The 23,700-nt window shown below is 39.7% G+C and overlaps 1 protein-coding gene, 1 long non-coding RNA gene and 1 pseudogene across 7 annotated transcripts in view; 2 read left to right on the forward strand and 1 right to left on the reverse strand.

The window, feature by feature from the left end:
• The window catches only part of SPMIP4 (sperm microtubule inner protein 4), a 55,199-nt gene that overhangs the window by 720 nt on the left and 30,779 nt on the right, over window positions 1–23,700 (forward strand). For 2 of the 4 annotated variants that reach the window (XM_035253600.3, XM_035253601.3), the window contains exons 2-4: window positions 325–482; window positions 12,646–12,822; window positions 22,901–22,972. In XM_035253600.3, the coding sequence (XP_035109491.2) occupies window positions 349–482; window positions 12,646–12,822; window positions 22,901–22,972 (383 nt within the window). In that variant the 5' untranslated portion in view covers window positions 325–348. Of the gene's footprint in view, window positions 1–324; window positions 483–4,181; window positions 4,461–12,645; window positions 12,823–22,900; window positions 22,973–23,700 lie in introns of those variants that run through there. The other 2 variants (XM_078342537.1, XM_035253602.3) reach the window with 2 other exon arrangements.
• On the forward strand, window positions 12,829–15,142 carry LOC103789351 (14-3-3 protein theta pseudogene; annotated as a pseudogene).
• LOC118143656 (uncharacterized) overlaps window positions 16,379–23,700 on the reverse strand; it is a 46,050-nt gene continuing 38,728 nt past the window's right edge. For all 3 annotated transcript variants that reach the window (XR_004727931.3, XR_004727932.3, XR_013523916.1), the window contains exon 4: window positions 16,379–17,769. This is a non-coding gene — a long non-coding RNA (uncharacterized LOC118143656). The remainder of the gene's footprint in view (window positions 17,770–23,700) is intronic.

A 23,700-nucleotide genomic window follows, 5' to 3' on the forward strand; every position in this document is an offset into this window, starting at 1 on the left:
AATTTTCGGAAAGGCCACAGGCTTTTCATCAACTGAATTAAATTTCAGTTGATGTCCACAAAGCGGACTGGTACGAACCTGCTGGATGGTGGTCATTCTGGTGACTACTTGGAGACACCTTCCACTTTGTGGATTTGTTTCTGTTGAAATGTATTTCCATAGAATTTATTTAGGTCTCTGTTTACTACTGATTTGACGGCTTTAAGTGAGGAGGGAAGCCCGTGATTTCTGTGCAGCTTTAGATTGAACAATTTAGCAGCGCAAAATGTGTTTTCTGCCTGCCTTAACTCGATAAGCCAAATATGCCCTCCATTTCTTTTCTAGGTTGTGCCTTTTTAGCCAAGAAGCATGGAGGTCATTCACGGCAGGCCCTACTGTTGCAGGGAGCTGGAAGGCGCTGACATACTGTCCAACACCTTTTACTCTAATGAGTTGCACACCCCCCTCCAAATGGCTATTCGCCCAACTGCCTCAGAGGACAGGTAAAACAAAAACTAGAAAAAGCAAACAAGAAAAAGCAGTTTTAATGTATTAGTGTATTTTATTATGAGAGGAAAAACATTTATTTTCTGGGGCTCTTCTGTTGTTTGTTCGTTTGTTTTTGAGACATAGTCTTGCTGTCGCCCAGGCTGGAGTGCAATGGCGCGATCTCGGCTCACTGCAACCTCCGCTTCCAAGTTCTAGTGATTCTCCTGCCTCACCCTTCCGAGTAGCTGGGATTACAGGCATGCGCCACTGTGCCCAGCTAATATTTTTGTATTTTTAGTAGAGACGGGGTTTCACCATGTTGGCCAGGCTGGTCTCGAATTCCTGACCTCAAATGATCCACCCACCTCAGCCTGCCAAAGTGCTTCTGTTTATCACATCACAGTGAAGGCAAACGTGGCAATTAACTAAACCTTCGAGTGTCTGTAAGGAACCTGAGAAGTAAGTGGCTGTGTACTATGAAGACATCAAATTCATCCACTACATTGTAAAATTTTAGAATAGTCTGTTCCTTCATTGGGGAATTAATCTGTTTTAATCAAAGACTTTTTATTTTATAAAGAGAGTACTATATTGGTTTCCTAACATGCCCTTCTGCCATCTGCCCAAAAATACTCCCAGAATTTGCTGCTTATAGTTGTCTAAATTTTTGCTTTACCAAATTCCCTGTAACACATTAATTATACCATTATGATTTGAATTGTGGAAAGCAGTTTAGTGATTTCTCAACTCCGAACAGAATTACCATGTGACCTAGCAATCCCATTATTGGATTCTCAGTTGTTCTTATAAGTTGTTCTACCAAAGGAATATAAGTATTCTACATATAAAAAGATACATGCACAGGTCTGTTCATCAGCAAAGATATGGAATCAGCCTAAATGCCCATCAGTGGTTGACTGGATATAGAAAACATGGTACATATATACGATGGAATACTATGCAGCCATAAAACATGAGATCATGTCTTTTGCAGCAACATGGATAGAGCTGGAGGCCATTATTCTAAGCAAACTAACACAGGAACAGAAAACCAAATATCACATGTTCTCACTTATATGTGGGAGCTAAACATTGAGTACATAGGGAGACAAAGAAGGGAATAACAGACATCAAGGCCTACTTGAAGGTAGAGAGAAGGAGGAAAGCAAGGATCAGAAAACTACCTCTTGGGTGCTATGCTTATCACCTGGGTGACAAAATGATCTGTACACCAAACCCCTGCAACATGCAATCTACCTGTATAACAAACCTGCATATGTACCCCTGAACCTAGAATGAAAGTTTTTTTAAAAAAATTACAATGAAAAAAATTGCATCTAACATATCTAGTGATTACTGTGCGTTAGCACTCTACCAGATGCTTTGTATATAGTAATTATTTTAATTCTCATGAGAACCTTATAAGATAAATGCTATTGTTACCTGCATTTTGCATTTGAAATAACAGATAACAGACAAGTAATTTGCCAAGATCCTAGTGCCAGCACTTCCTGTATTGTATTTACTTGAATCATTTTGAGGAAAGAAAAAGGGAAAAAACACCTCAAAACACCTGGCCAGTGAAAAAATAGCCTGTGTGGTTGTCTACTTGTGTGTTTTGTGTTTTTTTAAGTTCACTTGGTCAAGTCTCTCATTTAAGAGTTCTTTAGGAAACCAGACAGGAAGTCACCCAGACTCAGTTTAAACACCAAAAAGGACAGCACTTCGACACCAGGCAGTCTATTCCATTTTTGAATGCTCCTGATTGTTAGATAATTTTCTTTATAATGAGAACAGTTTTTTTTCCTTATAATTTCTGCCTGCTGATTCTGGTTCCTCCCTCTGAAGCTATGCAAAATCATAATTCATCCTTCCCATGCTAGCAACCCTTCAAGATCTGAAGATTCTCTTGGCCCCTCTGAGCATTCTGTTTGCCATACTCAACACTGATCACAGATTCTGCTCCTTTTCCTTCTTGCACTTAGATTTTCACCATCCTGATCAGGCTTTCACAGATCTTTTCCAGTTTATAAACATGCCCTTTATATTAAAGAAAAAGAATGGGCCGAATGCGGTGGCTCATGCCTGTAATCCCAGTACTTTGGGAGGCCAACGCAGATGGTCAGGAGTTCAAGAGCAGCCTGGCCAAAATGGTGAAAGCCATCTCCACTAAAAATACAAAAATTAGCCAGGCATATTGGCAGCAGTCTGTAATCCCAGCTACTCGGGAGGCTGATGCAGAAGAATCACTTGAACCTGGGAGGCAGAGGTTGCAGTGAGCTGAGATCAGGTCACTGCACTCCAGCCTGGGTGAAAGAGTGAGACTCTGTCTCAAGAAGAAAAAAAAAAGAAAAGAAAAAGAATGATTTTTCCTTAATTATAAAACTAACACACTTATAATGTAGAAATCTGTAAGGAAAACAAATTCTTTGTTTTTCCAACAGAAAAATTATGCAAATGAAGCACAGGAACGAAACCCTCTGTACTTCCTTTATCCGGAGATAAAAACTACTATGTTAACATCTCAGTATGTGTCCTTTCCAATATTTTTAAATGTAAAGATCGTATTCAGCATTTTTAAAATCAATTGCTATTTTCACTTAATTAAAAGAAATATTCTTATATTGGGGGAAGAGAGCTCTTGTCACTTCTGGGTCAGTCCTTGCTGCCCATACTCCTCTACCATTGACCTGATTCACCAGAGTGGTTTTCAGCCCTGAATTCCTGTTTAACTCCAAGGGCTTTCACATTAGGCAGAGTTTCCAAGAGTCAAATGAAACCCTTAGCAGATTGTATGAGATCTGGCAGTTGTCCCTGGCTCAGAAACAGCAATGTAAGGTTTTATATTCAGCCTAAGGAATCTAAGAATTTAGGGCTGCCATATCTGACTGCACCATCAAAAAGCACTGTCAAAGCGTTTTCACCGAAAATGCTTTAGTTTGTTTTTCAGCTTTTGATCCTCTCTACCTAAACGATCCTGTAGTTGGTTAGTGATTGGCTCACTAACCAAGTACATTTTTTGTTAACACGCTATAAAATTCAACATGCTGTATGGTCAACTATAAACTACAATAAGGTATTATTCGAAGCTCTATCTGGTACAACCATGTTCCTGGCTCCTAATAACTAAAACTTGCTTTCCCTTTTATTTCACGTGAATTCTTTCCTTTCACAATCCCCACATTGAAAAAACCAGGATGATCATGTATTCTCAGAACCCCTCCTCTTAACCCCTTCTTAAAAAAGCAGCCCGACAGCTTACAGAAGAGTCTCTTTACTCTCAATGTTAGTAATGGAGCTTCTCCGGATGGTGTCATCAGGATACTGGTGGTACTTCTCTTCTGTCATTGCTGAGGCTCACTTCTTCAGACCAGGTGTAGGGTCCATAGCTCCCAATTCAAATCACAAGGTATTTCAACAGCAAAACAAAACAATACAAAACAGAAAGCCCCTGGTTTTTAGGGATTACCTTCTTAATGGTAAGGATGAATGTGAGCCCTAGCATATATTTGCGCTCAGCAGCTTAATTTTCTAAACAAGGATGTATTTAAAGGGATACACTTTTTAAATATCGTGATGTATCTAGGTACAACTTAGATCATGTAGGCTGTACCTACAACCTAGATGCAGCCATCATGGCACTCACTTGGTTCTAACAGTGACGCAAAATGATTTCCTCACATCAGCCTACTTTTTTTTTCTTTTCACAATAGGTGAGGCAAATACAAAAATTAGCCTGTGTGTTGGCTCACACCTGTCATCCCAGCTGGTTGGGAGGCTGAGGTGGGAGGATCACTTGAGCCCAGAGGCAGAGGTTGCAGTGAGCCAAGATCACACCACTGCACTCCAGACGGAGCAACAGAGCGAGACATTGTCTCAAAAATCAAAACAAGGCCGGGCATGGTGGCTCACGCCTGTAACCCAAGCACTTTGGAGGCCAAGGCGGGCAGATCACCTGAGGTTGGGAGTTCAAGACTAGCCTGACCAACGTGGTAAAACCCCGTCTTTAAAAATAAAAATAATTTTTTAAAAATCAAAACAAAATAAAACAGTATAACAATAGGTAACGTGGTCTAGCTCCACTGTTACCCAGGACTGGTCTACAGATAGGGTACTTCAAAATCACCTGAGGAGCTTTCTAGAAACACAGATTCCTAGGCTTCCTCTATGGACTTTCTGACTCCTCAGGTCTGAGTCAGGGCAAGAGAATATGCATTTTTTAGGTTTTCAGCTTACATTGAAAACTACTGGGCTGGCAGTGCTGAAAATGTAAGAAAACAAGGACTGTGGTTGTGGCTTCTCTGATGACCAAGAGCACGTTAGTTGTTATGCTTTCATTACTTTATGAAACAATTATACTAGCTATGATTTTATATAAACTCACTTTATCTCTGTTAAAAATATTAAGTAAATAGGCCGAGGCAGGTGGATCACTTGAGGTCAGGGGTTTCGAGACCAGCCTGGCCTACATGGCCAAACCCTGTCTCCACTAAAAATACAAAAATTAGCTGGGCGTGGTAGCGGATGCCTGTAATCCCAGCTACTGGGGAGGCTGAGGCAGGAGAATCACTTGAACCTGGGAGGCTGAGGTGGCGGTGAGCCGAGATCGTGCCATTGCACTCCAGCCTGGTGACAAGAGTGAAACTCCATCTCAGAAAAAAGAAATTAAGTAAATAAACAGGTAGTATTTTGTTTTCATTTTTTCTCTTGAGAATTTAACTGTGGCAGGAACAGTAACTCAAAATCATCAAGATTCCTATCCCCTTTTTCATTCAGCTGACTTCTCCATACTTCTAGCAAGTTTTCTTAGCTCACAGGACAAACAAACATATCCATTAAGGAAGTACCTTGAGAATTGCTTAGGATTTCATTATAGAATTTCATTATTAGTTCTTAGTTCCCATTTGTTTCTAGAATCACTTGGCTGCTTTCTGACTCTTAAAACATTTTTTTTAAATAATAGTTATCTGCCAACTAAAAATGAGGGTTATGTTTATTTCAAGCTTTTCTTTAATCATGTCTCCCAGTAATTACTGGCTAAATTAGTGAATTTGGGATTTGATATACAAAAATCTTGTACAGTGACTTTAAAATGAAATATTGGTTCATCTACAGGGAATCTATCTTTTTCAGAAATAAGTAAATAATTTCCTATTGCTAGAGATGGTAACATTAATAATTTGATAATTATTTTCTTATGAAGATATATTTTATTTACGTTCAGAACTACTGGGCTAGCAGAAAGGGAGAGAGAGGGACAGGGAGGTGTGAAAAACTGGAAGGGAGGAGGAGAAAGGGAGGGAAAGAGGGAGAGAGAGAAAGGGAGACAGGGAGAGAGACAGACGGGGAGACAAAGACAGGGAGAAAGCGAGAGGGAAAGGGAAAAAGAGGTTTAAGGTTTCATTAAAATTATTAAAACATAACCCTCATTTTTAGTTGGCAGATAACTATCATTTTTTAAAAAATGTTTAAGATCAGAAAGCAACGAAGTGAATCCAGAAACAAATGGGAACCTATAATGAAATCCTAAAATTATTACATCCTAAAATTCTATTTTTATTTTAATTTGGTTCCTTCTCTACAATTCTGTATTAAGGCTAAGGGGAGGGAGACATGATACCCTAAAGTAAGAGAGAAATATGACTTATTTATGCATTGTCTTTTATTTAAAATGATTTCCTGCAACTTTCCAGCTTTAGGTGGATGCCATACCAAATGATTGATTAACTTTTTCTACCGGCTCATCTTCCTGGGACAGTGTAATATATGGGGGTCAGATGCTGAGAAATCGACTCATTTAGGTTTTGAATGTAACTTTTACAAACTTAGATATTAAAGCTTAGGTTGTCATTAATCAAATCCACTTAAATATTTTTCACTTACCATGCTCCCCCACCCCTCAAACCATGTCTGTTGATCATTGTCAGAGAGCTAGGGAGGACATACAGGTCCGAGAGCTGAATGCCAGCATCCCTTCTGCAGCATACCAAATCAGTGGGCCAGGACTCTCCTTGACTAGCTAGTTTGGGGTTAGCAAACTTTTTCTGTAAAGAACCAGATGGTAAATATTTTAAATATTTTAGGCTTTACGGTCTCTGTCCAACTATTCAACTCTGCCATTGTGGGGCAATAGCAGCCATAGACTGTAGACACTCCATAAATGAATGGTCATAGCTGTATTCCAATAGACTTTTATTTACAAAAACAGGCAGGGAGTTGGATTTGACCCATGGGCCATGCTTTGCCAATCCTCAGTGTAGTGACTTCACAAGGTAATACATTCCACTTATAAGACAGTCCCAAGTGTTGCTTCTTCCTTCTATTCAATAATAATTATGGGTGGGGTGGGGCGGGGTTCGGTTAAGCCAAGCACTGTACTGATAAAGAGAAAAAAGTAGCTCCATAGTTTGTACCTCTCTTTCTCTTTCCCTCTCTCTTCCTGTCTCCCCTTCTCTCTCCCTGTCTATCTACATTTCTTCCCTTCTCTTTCTCTCTCTCCCCACTCCGTCTCTCTCTGTTCCTCCCTTTTTCTCCTTTCTTCCCCTCCCTTCCACCCTCCTCCCCCAACCCTGCCCCACCCCCCTCCCCTCCCCCATGTTTCTGACTGGCTCCCACTATTCTCGCACTATAGTCCAGAGGGTTTAGAAGGCCCCACAGGATACTGTCCTTGTTTTCCTCTCATGCTCCACCTCTCACCATGGCCCTTCTCTACATGCCCCAACTTCTGGAATTCTATGTTAACTCTTCTAATATAGTTCAAAATTCAACTCTGTTTTCTTAGCCCCTAAGATCTGGGTAAGTTCTACTCAAATCTTTCCTCCATGCCTTGTGGAGTTCCTCCAAATTTATCCAAGTTCCCAGGACAAGGATAGGGATAGCATTTGAAAATCTCATGGTTACTTCTGACTTTTGGTTCCTGGTTCCACTTAAAACGACACACTGACCCAGATGTGAAACTCAGTCATCCCTCATTTTCCTCTAAAGACCTTGTCCATGCAGAGCATTTGTGAGCCTGGTAAATGTTACTGAACTGTTGGGGTTCAGGAGGGGAGAGTCACACCATGCCATGCTACATGTAACCAAAACACGTTATTAGCCATAACTTCCACATTCTTAAAAGGTCTTTAGGCCGGGCATGGTGGCTCATGCATGTAATCCCAGCACTACTCTGGGAGGCCAAGGCAGGCAGATCACAAGGTCAAGAGTTCGAGACCAGCCTGGCCAACATGGTGAAGCGCCGTCTCTACCTAAAATATAAAAATTAGCTGGGCATGATGGCACGTGCCTGTAGTCCCAGCTACTCCAGAGGCTGAGCTGGGAGCATCACTTGAACCTGGGAGGTGTAGGTTGCAGTGAGCCCAGATTGTGCCATTGCACCTCAGCCTGGGCAACAGAGACTCCATCTCAAAAAGAAAAAAAAGTCTTTAACCAGCTGTCACCAAGGGTTTCTCACTGGGTTTTCAACCACTGCAGTCCCCTGCAGCCTCACCATCCTGCTGGCTCCTCTCTTCGCCCTCTTCCCTTACTCTCCTTTCCTCTCCTCTCCCTCTTTCAAGAGCAAACAAACAATTTTCTCCCACTGCAGAGCAGTTTAATCAGTCTGAGCTTGCTTGAGCTCCTAGCAACACCCGTACTTTCAGAGTCTCTGTCTACACCAAGTGGCTTAGCAAAATATTTTACAAAACAAAAGTAATTTCTTCCCTAAGAGAGATTTTAGACTGGAGCCAACACTGTCAGGAATTTTCAAATCAATAACTTTACTAAACTCTAGGCCTTTCTACTTGTTATTCCCTTGTATGCCTCAGTATTTCCTCTCTTTCCTCTAAATAACTCCTACTCATCCTTTAGAACTCATCTTGTGATTCCCCTAAGAATCCTTCCTCCTGAAAGGATTTGTTTGTCCTGCAAAGCGCCTTAGAGCAATATATACTGTAATACCAATCCAGGACCACTTAAATCCAAGTGCAAGTTTAGGGTAAATGCAAACTGGTGCCACAAGAGAGCTGCTTAACTTCCGACTCACCTTGAACATGAGAGGGTAAGCGTTTTAGGGTTCCAGCTTCTTGTGTAGATGATTTTTTAGATCTTCACTTGGCTAGTTTCCATATCCCTCACCTTTCAAGGCCCTTAAAACAAAAATGTAAATTTGCCGGGATTGGCCCTGCCCTAAGGCAAAGGTGGCTTCCATGCTTGTTTACTTCACTGGGTTCCTATTTCTCCTCTTTGTAGCATTCATCCCTTTCTGACTTGTCAAAAAACTAGTTTTTACGATTTCTTTTTTCTCCTCACAGTATTTTTAGTTGTTTTCAGTGGAAAGTTTGGCCCAAATAACCTAGGCTACCATTATTGGAAACTGAAAGTCATTAAATCCTTCCTAATTAGGAAGCAGAACTTTTGCGAGATACGTTTGTGGGTGTTTTTTTTGAGGCTGTCTCCCTAACCAGAAGATTTCATTCCTTCACAGAAAGCAGTATAGGAAACAAATCCATCTCTTTGGCCTGACCCATTTATTCAATAGTATTCATTGGGTGCTTCCTGTGTGCCAGGCACTGTGTGCCAGGCAATGGAGTAAAGCATGGTTACAATAGTGAACCAATAGAGTCCCTGCCCTTCACTCCTTTGTTAAGAAAAAGCAGATAAAATCATCTGAGCTACCAGTTTCAAGATTAGATAAGCCCTACCAACCAATTTAGGAAACCCCCATATCTCCAGTCCTCTGCATACTACTGTTGTAAGGGGTGGAACTTGGAGACATGATGACCATGGAAGGTAACTTGAAAAGGATAATGCTTCTAAAACTTTAGCATGCACAAGAATCACCCGGAGGGCTTCTTTTTTTTTTTTAAAGGTGGAGTTTCACATGTTGATCAGGCTGGTCTTGAACTCCCGACCTCAGGTGATCCACCCACCTTGGTCTCTAAAGTGCTTGGATTACAGGTGTGAGCCACCACGCCCGGCCTACTGAGGGCTTCTTAAAACATTATTGGACCCCTTCCCCAGAGATTCTGATTCTTAGGTCCTGAGACGGAGCCTGAGAATTTGCATTTCTAAGGAGCTCTTAGGAGTTGCTTATGCTACTAGTCTAGGGACCATTCTTTGAGAACAACTGTTATACTAGTTCTAGATAAAACTTAGGAGCAAGTCGCTCCTGTGCAAGATTAGAAATATTCCTTTACAATATTCTTCATTTTTGAAAATCCAAAGTTAATCTGTAGCTAAGACCATTTAATGAGGAAGAAGGACTTCAACAAATAGAGCTAGGACAACTGGATATCCACATGCAAAAGAATAAATGCATGAGATCCCTTATCCCATATTGTATCCAAAAATTAACTCCTCTTGAATCAAACACCTAAGCATAAGGGCTAAACTGTAAAATACTTAGAAGAAAACATAACAGCAAATCTTCATGGTCTTGGATTTGGAACTGTGTTCTTAGATATGACTCCAAAAGCATAAGCAAAATAAGGAAAAACAGATCAAGTGAACTTCGTCAAGATTAAAAAACTTTTTTGCTTTCAAGGACACTGTCAAGTATGTAAAAAGAAAATGCACAGAATAGGAGAAAATATTTGCCTGTTATACCTGTATCTAGGGGCTTGTATCTAGGATACAAGCTTTTTTTTTTTTTTTGAGACAGAGTCTTGCTCTGTTGCCAAGCTCCAGGCTGGAGTGCAGTGGCTCGAGCTTGGCTCACTGCAACCTCCACCTCCTGAGTTTAAGCAATTCTCCTGCCTCAGCCTTCCAAGCAGCTGGAACTACAGGCGTGTGCCACCACGCCCAGCTAATTTTTGTGTTTTTTAGTAGAGATGGGATTTCACCATGTTGGCCAGGATGGTCTCAATCTCTTGACCTCGTGATCCACCCGCCTCAGCCTCCCAAAGTGCTGGGATTACAGGCATGAGCCACCGCGCCTGGCCAAGAACTCTTATAACTCAAAAATAAGACAAATAACAAAAATTGCAAAGGATCTGAATATATATTTCTCCAACAAAGATATTGCCAATAGGAACATGGAAAAAAATGCTCACCGTTATTAGTCATTGGGGAAATGCAAATCAAAACCGTAATTAGGGGCCAGACGTGGTGGCTCACGCCTGTAATCCCAGCACTTTGGGAGGCCGAGGTGGGTGGATCACTTGAGGTCAGGAGTTCGAGACCAGCCTGGCCAACATGGTGAAACCCCATCTTTTAAAAAAAAAAGTCTAATTAGGTACCACTTCATGACCACTAGAATGGCAATAATTTTTTTAAAAAAATTTTACAGAAAATAACAAGCATTGGTAAACATGTGGAGATACTGGAACCCTCATACAATACTAGTAGGAATCTAAAATGGAGCAGCTACTGTAGAAAACAGTTTGGCAGTTCCTCAACAAACAGAATTACCATATGATCCACTTCTAATTTAATTCCCCAAATAATTAAAAACAGGTATTCAAACAAAAACTTGAACATGAATATTCATAGCAGCATTGTTCACAAGAGCTAAAAGGTCTTGTGAACAACCCAAATATCCATCAACTGATGAATGGTGAAACAAAATGTGATATATCTATATGGTAGAATATTAGATAGCCACTAAAAGGAAAGGCTAGGCACAGTGGCTCATGCATGTAATCCCAGCACTTTGGGAAGCCGAGGCAGGGGCAGGGGGATCACCTGAGGTCAGGAGTTCGAGACCAGACTGTCCAACATGGCAAAACCCTGTCTCTACTAAAAATGCAAAAAATTAGCCAGGCATGGTGTCAGGCACCTGTAATCCCAGCTACTCAGGAGGCTGAGGCAGGAGAATCACTTGCAACCCATGAGGCGGAGGCTGCAGTGAGGCGGAGGCTGGATGCTATTGCACTCCAGCCTGGGCAACTGGAGCAAAACTCCATCTCAAATAAATACATACATACATAAATGGAATAAAGTATGGACATGTACTACAAAATGGATGAACCTTGAAAACATTATGCCAAGTCAAAGAAACCCATCACAAAAGGCCACATATTTTATATTCTATTTACAGGAAATGTCCAAAATAGGCAAATCTACAGAAAGTAGATTAGTATAATAGTTGCTGAGGGATAGGGTAAGGGTGGGGAATATAGGGGATGATGGCTTAAGAATACAGGGTTGTTTTGAAATGATGAAAATGTTGTAAAGTTGACTATGGGGATGCTCACATGTAACTGTAAATAAGCTTTAAAGCCATTGATTAATTATTTTAAAATTTATATGTTATGTTAATATAATTTATAATTATTTTTAAATTAATTATAAATTTATAATATGGCATAATTAATAAAATTGTATTAATATAATTAATATAAAATTTTTTATTTAAAATATTTTAAATTTAAAATACAATTAAATTTTTTATTAATATAATTAATAAAATTAATATAATATATTATGATTTATAGTTAATTATTTTTAAATTAATTATAAATGTATAAAATAGAGACAGGGTCTTGCTATGTTGCCCAAACTGGTCTTGAACTCCTGAGTTCAAGCAGTCCTCCTGCCTTGGCCTCCCAAGTGCTGGATTACAGGTATGAGCCACTGCACCTGGCCTGAATTGTACACTTTAAATGGATGAATTCTGTGGCATGTGAATGAAATCTCAATAAAGATATTTATAAAAATAAACACATGGCCAGGCATGGTGGGCTCATGCCTGTAATCTCAACCACTTTGGGAGGCCAAGGGGGATGGATCGTAAAGTCAGGAATTCAAGACCAGCCTGGCCAACATGGTGAGACCCCGTGTCTACTAAAAATTCAAAAATTCTCTGGGCGTGGTGGCACTCACCTGTAAGTGGGAGAATTGCTTGAACCCAGGAGGCAGAGGCTGCAGTGAGCCAGGATCATGCCACTGCACTCCAGCCTGAGCAACAGAGTAAGACCCTGTCTCAAAAAAATAAATTTTTTTAAGTTAAAAAGATCAAAAATAAACACACTACAATTCATGACCATAAAAAGGATAATCTGTAAGTCCTGAGAAATTTAACCTCATTCTTTCAGCAGTTCCATGATGCCTAAATAACCAGTATCATACTCTACCTGACACTGAAAATTCTGTGTTCTGAAGATTTAATCTGAAAATACTTATGAAGCAGTAGGAATTTTATGCAATTGTGAATCCATTGTGTTGCTGAAGCTGTTTAAAGTCTCTCTTTTTTAACAGGTATCAGGAATTAAGGGAGTCACTTCAACAATGTAGGCTTCCTTGGGGAGCTGAAAGAGAATATGGTGGGATAATACCGATTTCACTCCCTGAGGATCACAGGCCAAAGTGTGAGCCTCCTCGTGTCATGGGCAAAGGACATCAGCATTATGGATTTGGTGGAGAAACCTGGCCAAGGTAAATAAACTTTCTGCACGATTCACATAAAGGTCTTTATTATCCATTTTTATTTATTTCTGGTGTGAGTCCTTTGTTTGCTTAAATCTGTTTTTAAACTTGTTTCTTTTACTATTTATGAAAAGACAGAATTAAAAACTAACTTCTAATTGGGAAATAGTAAAAAGCCTGTGTTTATAAATGGTTTTTGCTGTCCTTAGTGATGTTAAAATATTGTGATCAGAAATTTTGATTCATTTAATTCCTTCACTTACCATATCTTATCTAAAAACTAAATGGGAGTGTTCTTGAGATAGAAAGAAAGAGAACAGTTGAATTTTAAATATTTTTGTTTGAGCAAAGACCTGGCCTAATTTGTATAGATGCTCTTGGTTTTTGGAACTTTTGATTTGTAATTTGTTTATCAGTCTTTTTAATAGTCACTAGAATCTGCTGGGCATTGTTTTCGAGTGTTAAAATCTTTCAGTAATAGTTTATAAATCTTAAAGTCACTCAGCAACTCTTCAAAACACATTAAAATTCAACAGAAACAAACAAACAAAATATCTGAGTAGCGAATGTCATATTAAATATTTCCTAAAGTCAAAAGCAGATATAAGTGATGGGACTCATGTCACAGCCACAGAGACATGAGGCTCTGAAGGCTCCTCCCACTCGGAGTGTGTGCTTGCCCTCACTCTTCGTCCTCCCCCACCCCGCTAACCTGCTCTGCCTGGCCTACAAGAATGTGATTAGGGGCTGCAGGGCCGCCTGGAGGGTCATTTTGAGCATTGAGCAGAAGATCTGCACCTCTGACAAGAAGTTGCAGCTGATTAAGGACTATGGAGAAAGTGGAGGCCTCCTGGAATTGTTGGATAAATACTTAATAGCCAAGGCAACTAATCCAGAGAGTAAGGTCTTCTTTCTGAAAATGAAGGGTGATTACTTCCGGTCCGGTACCTTGCTGAAGTTGCATGTGGTGATGATCAAAAATAAACCATAGATAATTCCCAAGGAGCTTAGCAAGAGACATTTGATATATGCAAGAGAGATGCAACCCAACACCCAATCCACCTGGGGCTTGCTCTTAACTTCTCTGTATTTTACTATGAGACTCTTAATAATCCAGAGCTTGCCTACACGCTGGCTAAGACGGCTTTTGATGAGGCCATTACTGAACTTGATACATTGAATGAAGACACCTACAAAGACAGCACTCTAATCATGTGGTTGCTTAGAGACAACCTAACACTTTGGACATCAGACAGTGCAGGAGAAGAATGTGATGCAGCAGAAGGAGCTGGAAACTAAATCCATACGGGGTGTCTTCCTCTTTCCTTCAAGAAACCTTTTTACACATCTCCATTCCTTATTCCACTTGGATTTCCTATAGCAAAGAAACCATTCATGTGTATGGAATCAACTGTTTATAGTCTTTTCACACTGCAGCTTTGGGAAAACTTCATTCCTTGATTTGTTTGTCTTGGCCTTCCTGGTGTGCAGTTACCGCTGTAGAAGAGGATTAATAGCTTCATTTCATATAAATCTGAACCAGTTCAGCAAGGGACTGTGTTTTGTACTACGGTGAAGATATGAAAATGTAGTTAATTAAAATTTGAAGAGTGTTCCACATAATTTCTTAATTTCTACATTCCCTCCCTTGCTCTTCAGGGGTTTCCTTTAGATAAGCTGCTTTTCCATGCTCTTAATGCATTCCTTTTTAGTAGGAATCTAGAAGTATTAGACTGAATGGAAAAGCGCTTGCCATCTCTGCCTAGAGGTAACAAATTGAAATGCCTCCTGTGTCACATAAGGAGGTCATGTATATCTGTGGCAACAGGAAGTTTCCTTATTCACTCTTTATTTGCTGCTGTTTAAGTTGACAACCTCCATTCCCAATAAAAATTCATGTATACCTCCTGTCTTTGTAAGTCCTGATATTCACTTTACTATGTAAATAGAAGTTTTTGTGAACTTCTATTTATATGATATAGGAGTTATTTATATGATATTCACTTTACTATGTAAATAGAAGCATGTTGCTGCCAGAATACAAACATTGCTTTTGGCAAATTAACGTGCATGTCATTTCTTAATACACTAAAAAGGGGAAATTAAGTACACAAGTCCAAGTTAAAACTTTAGTACTTTTTCATGCAGATTTGTGCACATGTGAGAGGGTGTCCAGCTCGTCTAGTGATTGTTATTTAGAGAGTTGGACCACTATCATGTGTTGCTAATCATCGACCATAGTCCAAAAAAAGCCTTGTGAAAATGTTATGCCCTATGTAACAGCAGAGTAACATACAATAAAATTACATTTTATAAACCAAAAAATAAATATTTCCTAAGGATTAAGACATTTACTGAGAGCAGAGTCTATCATACCTTGGCACAGAGCCTACTTCCTCCTGCTTTATCTAACAGTCCTGATTATCTGGTTTATGAACACTCTAGTTAACTGGTTTTTTGTTCTAAAGCAGGTAAAAGAAATAAATTAGGAAAGACAAGCCACAGCTAGAGAGAGAAACATTAACAACAGGGACATGTGCCACGGATGACCTTATCAAAGCTGCAGAAAAGCAATAAAAACCAGATAAATAAAAAGGCCTGATAGTCACAGGCCAATTAGATTCAGACATCAACACACATTATAGATAGTGAGGACCTCACACTAATTCATTCACTCAACAGACTTCTTTAAGCTCACACTCTCATGGAACTGTAATGTCTTTGTGAGGCAGATATTGCCATCCTTGTTTTACAATGAATAAACCGACCCAAGAGATTCAGTACCTTTCCTTGGGTCAGACAATTATAAAGTTATGGAATAGGGGTTTGGGTCCAGATTTATTGACTCCAACACCCAAGTTCTTTTCATCTGTTCATTTTATTTATGCATCTGTTTATTCATTTATCTGCTCAGTAATTAAAGTATAGGAAGCATTGTTCTAGAGACTAGGGAGATAGCTCTGTATAGAGTTTATAGCTATTGCCCTCCCAAAATTTAAATATTAAAAAGTGTGCAATATTTTATAAGAATTGGAAGTATTCATAAAGATTTATAGTGTGTAAAAAGAAAGCCAAAGACTTTTTTTTTTGAGATGGAGTCTTGCTCTGTCACCAGGCTAGAATGCAGTAGCACTGTCTAGGCTCACTGCAACCTCCACCTCCTGGGTTCAGGTGATTCTCCTGCCTCAGCCTCCCTAGTAGCTGGGACTACCGGCGTGTGCCTACCACACCCAGCTCATTTTTGTATTTTTAGTAGAGACAGGGTTTCACCATGTTGGCTAGGATGGTCTTGATCTCTTGACCTGGTGATCCACCTGCCTTGGCCTCTCAAAGTGCTGGGATTATAGGCGTGAGCCACCGCGCCTGGCAAGAATTGTTTCTTAAGGGCAGTCTTCCTCAAAATGAGATTTGTGCATGATCTCTTACAGAATGGGACAGGGAGAGAGAAAATACTTGTTCCACTTAGAATGCCAGTTATATTTGGCATACCTCTTAATTTTCTATAGACCAGAAAGGTCTGTGTAGTAAAAAGGTATTTATCTCTGTTTCAGGAATTCCTTTGGTTTTACTTTTTCTTTTTCATTTATTAAATGCTAATAAAATTAATTTTTAAATTTTATTTTAAAAATAGCATTAACTATGATCCTATTCTTGCAATTTTAGTTCTGATTACAGCCATCCATCTCTTTATTATTACTTTCTTACGTCTATTTTTAGGCAAAGATATCTAGAATCATGTTCTACAAGGTGGTATTTGGGTATATTTTTCTATAATTACTCAAATTTTCGTGAGGGTGTGTCATTTCCATAAAAATAATAAAACAATCTCCTTTTAAAACAACAGCATTTATCAAGTACCACCATATGCCACACATTGTGCTAAGTGCTTTATGAAAATCTCATTTAAATTAAATGATTTGCTTTTTTTAAAGTTCATTTGTTCCATAAAACTACTTTTGTTCTTTTTAAACTTAAGTACACAGTTATTTGTATGTGTTAAGATTTTTGTGTTTCAAACAGAATTCCCCCTGGCTAGTTTAAGAACAGGATTATGAGAGGATATCAGATTAGCTCACAGAACTGCGGGGTGCCTAGAGAAACAGGCTCATTGCTTGGCATCCAGGAATAGTGGCCAGACTCACTCCCGGGACTGGCCTTATCAGGGAGGAAGTGCCTCTTAACTGGATACCTCTACTGCCACGTTACTGGCAGTCTAAATGCCCCTCATGAAGCTGGTGTTCTCAGGCTCCTCACAGTCAAATCAAAGTCTAGTGCAGAAGTGGATGCTTGGCAGAACTTAGGACACATTTGCACCCTGGCTGCTAAGAAGGCTGGGAAATGGGGTGTTCCAAATGTGGAAAACTAGCAAAATGTAGAGAGCGTATTGTAAAGATGGTAGTCATGAGTGCCATTGGACTGTCACTCTAAACAACAGCAGCAACAATAACATGCTTTTCTATTTGACACGTGGCTCCTGGGCCAGCAGCATCAGCATCACCTAGGAAATGATAAGTGCTACATCTCAGCCTCCACCCCAGATTTACTGAAACAGAATCTGCATTTTTAACAAACTACTTCAGGTAATTCCAACATGCAGCAAAGTTGGAGAACCATTGCTACAGTGTAAGAAACTGCAACAATTTTCGTACAAATGAAAATACATGGCTGGGCGCGGTGGCTCACGCCTGTAATCCTAGCACTTTGGGAGGCCGAGGTGGGTGGATCACCTGAGGTCAGGAGTTCAAGACCAGCCTGGCCATCATGGTGAAACCCATCTTAAAAAAAAAAAAAAAAAGAAAATACACTCACCTCCCCAAAAGCAGAGGCCCAAAGAAAGCAGTTTCCAACTTTGCTGCATCCAACTCCAAGCACTCGCTCCTGTCTAGTTCAGTTGCAATCTTGTCCCAATATTCAGTACCTATGCTCTTCAATGAAGTTAACCATCACCAATGTATCCTATATGAAATAATAAGGAAAATGGAGAGAAAAAAAGAAAATATATAAAAATATGTAAGACACAGCAAGGCAGAAAATATGAGAAGTGACTGTAGTCTCATTCCTGCACCTGGTCATGAGGCTATCATTGGTGTTATAATTTCCTTCCTCCATAAAGAAGTCATTATATGAAAAAGACATTTGTACACACATGTTTATAGCAGCATAATATGCAATTGCAAAAATATAAAACCAGCCCAAGTGCCCATCAGCCAATGAGTGGATGGAGCAAATGTGGTGTAGATATACCATACCATGGAATACTACTCAGCCATAAAAAGAAATGAAATAATGGCATTCACAGCAACCTGGATGGAGTTGGAAACCATTATTCTAAGTGAAGTAACTCAGGAATGGAAAACCAGACATTGTATGTTCTCACCTATAAGTTGGAGCCAGACTATAAGAACACAGACATAAGAATGATACAATGGACTCTGGGGACTCATGGAAAAAGGGTGGGAGAGGGGTGAGGGATAAAAGACTACACACTGGGTACAGTGTACACTGCTTGGGTTATTGTTATACCAAAATCTCAGAAATCACCACTATAGAAGTTATTCATGTAACAAAACACCACCTGTTCCCCAAAAACTATTGAAATTAAAAAATGCTTTTATAAATAATAATCATAATTTCCTTCCTCCACTACCTGTTCCAAGTTCCCTTGCCCTTGGCCAGTACTTGAGCTGGTAGGAGTACATTACTTGATAGAACAACGCAAAATTATGTTTTGAGAGATCTTAGCTCTTTGTGGTTCTGCCTGTATAATGCTGCTGTAGTATTTCATTAACTTCGCTGCTGAAGACAATACTAGGTATTAAAAGGTTCCCCAGGTTCCAGAAATACTCCTTTCCCCCATCGTTGTATAATATCCTCTGACCCTTGATATTCAGGATCAGTCATCCTAGCCCAAATTTACCACATCATCATCAATTCAGCTTCCAGTGCAATTGGGACCATTGTTTTATCCCCTGATGGAAGCGCTTCTCCCTTGACCTCTAAACCACCAAAGCTCAGGGTGGCTAGGGAGGGAGTAACATTTTCTCAAGTGGAACCATAAGTGTAACAGTAAGAAGCACCACTCCCACTTCCACCCTTTGGTTTTCAGACTATGCATTCTGGCTAAGGGGGAACCTATTTATTGGTCACTGGTTCAGAGCATGTCCCATACTCTTTAGGACAACACTCAGCCATAATTGAATATTCAGTAGGCCATTCTAATGCTCCATAAGTATGGGGAAATATAACATTCTATAAATATGGTGAATCATTTTAATTCAACCAACCATTGCTCAATGTCTTTTGTAGTAAATTGAGTTCCTTAGTCAAAAGTAATGTTGTTTAAGGTGGCATGGCAACGAATGGGACATTTAGTAAGTTTACTGTTGATGTTACTGGCAGAAGCATGGTGAGAAGGAAAGGGAAATCCCTATTTTGAAGAAGTGTGATGGAAGGGGTTTGATGTAATCATCCTCCCACCAGATGGCTAACTAGTACATCCAGAGACAGGTCACCCTATCAAGTGCTTAGGATTGGCCACTTCTGCTGGCAAACTCAAATGTGCCAATATCCAGGTGAGTCTTAGTCAGGGAACTTCATGTTGCTGAATCTATATGTGACCATTTCTGTGCCGCCACCATGATCACTTTGTTATAAAGTCGCTGAACAAGCACTGGGTGACTGGGAAAAACCTGACATGCATAGAGCAAGTCACTGTGTCTACCTGATTATTGAGAATATCCTCAATGCTGGGGTTCTCTAGGTGAGCATTCTTGTGGGGTACAAATAAACCTCACACTCCAGGGCCTGGAAAAAGCAAGTTTCTTGGAATCCACATTGGGTAGATGAGATTCACAGTACACGCACTATAAAAATGTAGGCTGGGGCCAGGCACAGTGGCCCACAGCAGTAATCTCAACACTTTGGGAGGCCAAGGCAGGTGAATCACCTGAGGTTAGGAGTTCTAGACCAACCTGGCCAACATGGTGAAACCCTGTCTTTACCAAAAATACAAAAAAAAATTAGCCGGGCATGGTGGTGGGCACTTGTAATCCCAGCTGCTCATGAGGCTGAGGCGGGAGGATTGCTTGAACCTGGGAGGCAGAGGTTACAATGAGCTGAGATTGCTCCACTGGACTCCAGCCTGGGCGACAGAGCAAGACTCCATAAGTGTGTGTGTGTGTGTGTGTGTGTGTGTGCAGACTCCATGTTCAAAAGATATTGGGCAGCCACAAGTCACAGGTGAGCACAGCAAACATAAAAAGGTTACAGATGCCAGGCGCACTGGCTCACGCTTGTAATCCCAGCACTTTGGGAGGCTGAGGCGGGCTGATCATGAAGTCAAGAAATCAAGACCATCCTGGCCGATATGGTGAAACCCCATGTCTACTAAAAAATACAAAAACTCGCTGGGCGTGGGTGGCGCGTGCCTGTAGTCCCAGCTACTTGGGAGGCTGAGGCAAGAGCATTGCTCAAACCCAGGAGGCAGAGGTTGCAGTTAGCCGAGCTGGCGCCACTGCACTCCAGCCTGGCGCCTGGCAACAAAGCAAGACTCAGTCTCAAAAAAAAAAAAAACAAGGTTACAGATAAGGTCCATTTTCTGACCATTACCCCACAGTCCTACTCTCCTTCCTAGAAGAAACCACTGTTACCACTTTGGTGTCTCCTTCTATGCCTTTTGTTATACACTTACACTATTACACATGCACCCATTGAAAATATACGGTGTTATTTAATATATGTGTGGAATCACTTGACACATGGTATTAGACAATTTGGTTTTTTTTCTCTATAATCTAGAAATAGTCACATGTCTGTAAATGTAGATAAACAGATATGCATCATTCTTTTTCATTTCTCCCAGTATTCTACAATATGAGTGCATTATATTTAGCCATCACGTATTGTTTCTTTTCGCTCTTTCTTTTTACATTAACCATACTTTAATAGGCATCCTTGTACAGGACTTCTTGAGATCATGCTCAAAGATTTCTAAGAGGAAAATTCAGCTAGGGGTGGTGGCTCACACCTGTAATCCCAGCACTTTGGGAGACTGAGGCAGGCAGATCTCCTGCAGTCAGCAGTCTGAGACCAGCCTGGTCAACATGGTGAAATTCCATCTCTACAAAAATACAAAAATTAGCCAGACATGATAGCGGGTGCCTGTAGTCCCAGCTATTCAGGAGCCTGAGGCAGGAGAATCACTTGAACCCGGGAGGCAGAGGTTGCATTGAGCCAAGATTGTGCCATTGCACTCCAGCCTGGGCGACTGAGCAAGACACTGTCTCTAAATAAATAAATCAATAAATAAATAAAAAGGCAAATCCTAAGTGGGTTACAATATAGGGAATTTTTTTTTAAATCTCAGTGCATGTGGCCCAAATGGTTTATAGTCTCATGGTAGTGTCTAAAAGTATTCATTTTCTCACACTCTCGGCCATCTATATTATGAAAATGTGTAATTGTTGCCCATCTAATGAGTATACAGGTTATCGTGGTTCTGAGAATGCATTTATCTGCTTATTGGATTGAGTACTTTTCTTATCTTTTATGTAAGGCCATTCACATTTCCTTTTCTATGTTTATTCTTTGCCCGGTTTTTATCTTTTGTATCTTATAGATTCTTGTTGATTCTCTGTGTTCTGAAAACAATTCTTTATGTGTTATCTTTATTTATATTTGCAAGTATTTATTCTAATTTTTATTTTATTTGAACTTTTATGATGTCTTTTGTCTTATAATTAACTTTGGGTATTTTCATGTTTTATTTTTAATTAAAAAAAATTTTTTTTTTGAGACGGAGTTTCATTCTGTTGTCCAGGTTGGAGTGCAGTGGTGGCATAGTCTCAGCTCACCGCGACATCTGCTTCCCAGGTTCAAGTGATTCTCATGCCTCAGCCTCCCAAGTAGCTAGGATTACAGACAGGTGCCACCATGCCCAGCGAACTTTTTCTATTTTTAGTAAAGATGGGGTTTCACCATCTTGGCCAGGCTGGTCTTCAACTCCTGGCCTCAAGTGATCTGCCCACCTCGGCCTCCCACAGTGCTAAGATTACAGGCATGAACCATCGTGCCCAGCCTTATAATTAAATTTTATGATCAGATTTTCTTTCAGGCTTTTGACTTTTAAAAGAAAATTATTGTTTTGAAGGTTCTTCCTACCACCAAAGAAAAAAACATATTCCTATACATTTTCTTTCCATTTTTATATAGGTTTTTCCCCAAATTCTTTAGGTGTTTAAATCCATCTGAAATTATCTTTCTGAATAGTATAAATAGAGATGGATTATTTTTCAAATGAATACTGAATTTTTTCTTTTTTTTTTCTTTTTTTGAGACAGTCTCACTTTTGTGTCCCAGGCTGGAAAGTGCAATGGCACAATCTGCGCCTCACTGCAACCTCTGCCTCCCAGGGTTCAAGAGACTCTCCTGCCTCAGCCTTTCAAGTAGCTGGGATTACAGCCGCCCACCACCATGCTTGACTAATTTTTGTATTTTTTAGTAGAGGCAGGGTTTCACCATGTTGGCCAGGCTGGTCTCGAACTCCTGACCTTAGGTGATCTTCCCCCCTCAGCCTCCCAAAGTGCTGGGATTACAGATGTGAGCCACCGTGCCCGGCCCTGAATTTTTTCTATGTTAAAAAATACATCCTGGCTAGGCATAGTGCCTTATGCCTGTAATCCCAGCACTTTGGGGGGGGCTGAGGTGGAAGAATCATTTGAGGCCAAGAGTTGGAGACAAGCCTGGCTAACATAGCAAGACTGTATAATTAATTAATTTAAAAAATTTAAAAAGAAAAATATGTCTTTTTTGACCAGGCACAGTACCTCATGCCTGTAATTGCAGCAATTTGGGAGGCCAAGGCAGGAGGAATCCTTGAGCTTAGGAGTTCAAGACAAGTCTGGGCAACATAGCAAGACCTTGTCTCTCTGTTTATTAAAAAATAATGAATGAAATAAAATGACATCTTTTCATATATTGAATTTCTACATATACATGGATATTGTGTTAATCTATTTGTCTTTTACTCTCACCATTATACTATGTTAATTTTAAAACATGTTTAATTTAATCTTTTCTTTCTTTTCAGAAAGGTTCCTATTGAACAATTTTATTATTTGACCCAGAACAAAAAGAGTGATGTCTATGGAAATGATTCTTTGTAAGTCTGAGTTTTTTTTCTTACATAAAATCAAATAACATTTTAAATGGAAATGAGTTATATGAGACATTTTTAAAGCCCCAAATGGGGACTTTTAGAGAAATAAATTATTCCTTTTTTAAAATAGAAACAATTAATACCAAAAATCAAGACCAAACAAACAAAAGCAAATAAATAACAAACCAGTAGTTTTTAGTATTTAAAGAAACCAAGAAGAAAAACAGGAGCTGATGAATAGTAAAATTCAAAGGGATTCCTAAAAGTTATCTTGGTCCATTTCCCTGCCTTTGACCTACTTACCCAATCTAGTAAGAATCTGCTACATTTCTTAAAATATCAATATAAAATGCCATGGTGGCCCTCAACAAATTTTCAACCAGAATTTAATTATGATATAGGGTTTTATTCTCATCCACAAATAACTCTTAATAAAATTACTTCCTAAGTATTTTTTTACATGAGGCATACTTGTTAATTTACTCACCACTTAAAGGTATTCTTTTCAAGTGTAGTATTTTTATACTTTTAAGTAGTTTTCATGTACATTACAAAAGCATACATTTTTATTATTAGAGAAAAATAAAACACAGCCAGGCATAGTGGCTCACGCCTGGAATCCCAGCACTTTGGGAGGCTGAGGCCGGGTAGATCACCTGAGGTCAGGAGTTCAAGAGCAGCCTGGCCAACATGGTGAAAGCCTGTCTCTATGAAAAATACAAAAATTATCC

Source organism: Callithrix jacchus, chromosome 11 (genome assembly GCF_049354715.1).
Source record: "Callithrix jacchus isolate 240 chromosome 11, calJac240_pri, whole genome shotgun sequence".
In the NCBI taxonomy this organism is placed as follows: Eukaryota; Metazoa; Chordata; class Mammalia; order Primates; family Cebidae; genus Callithrix; species Callithrix jacchus.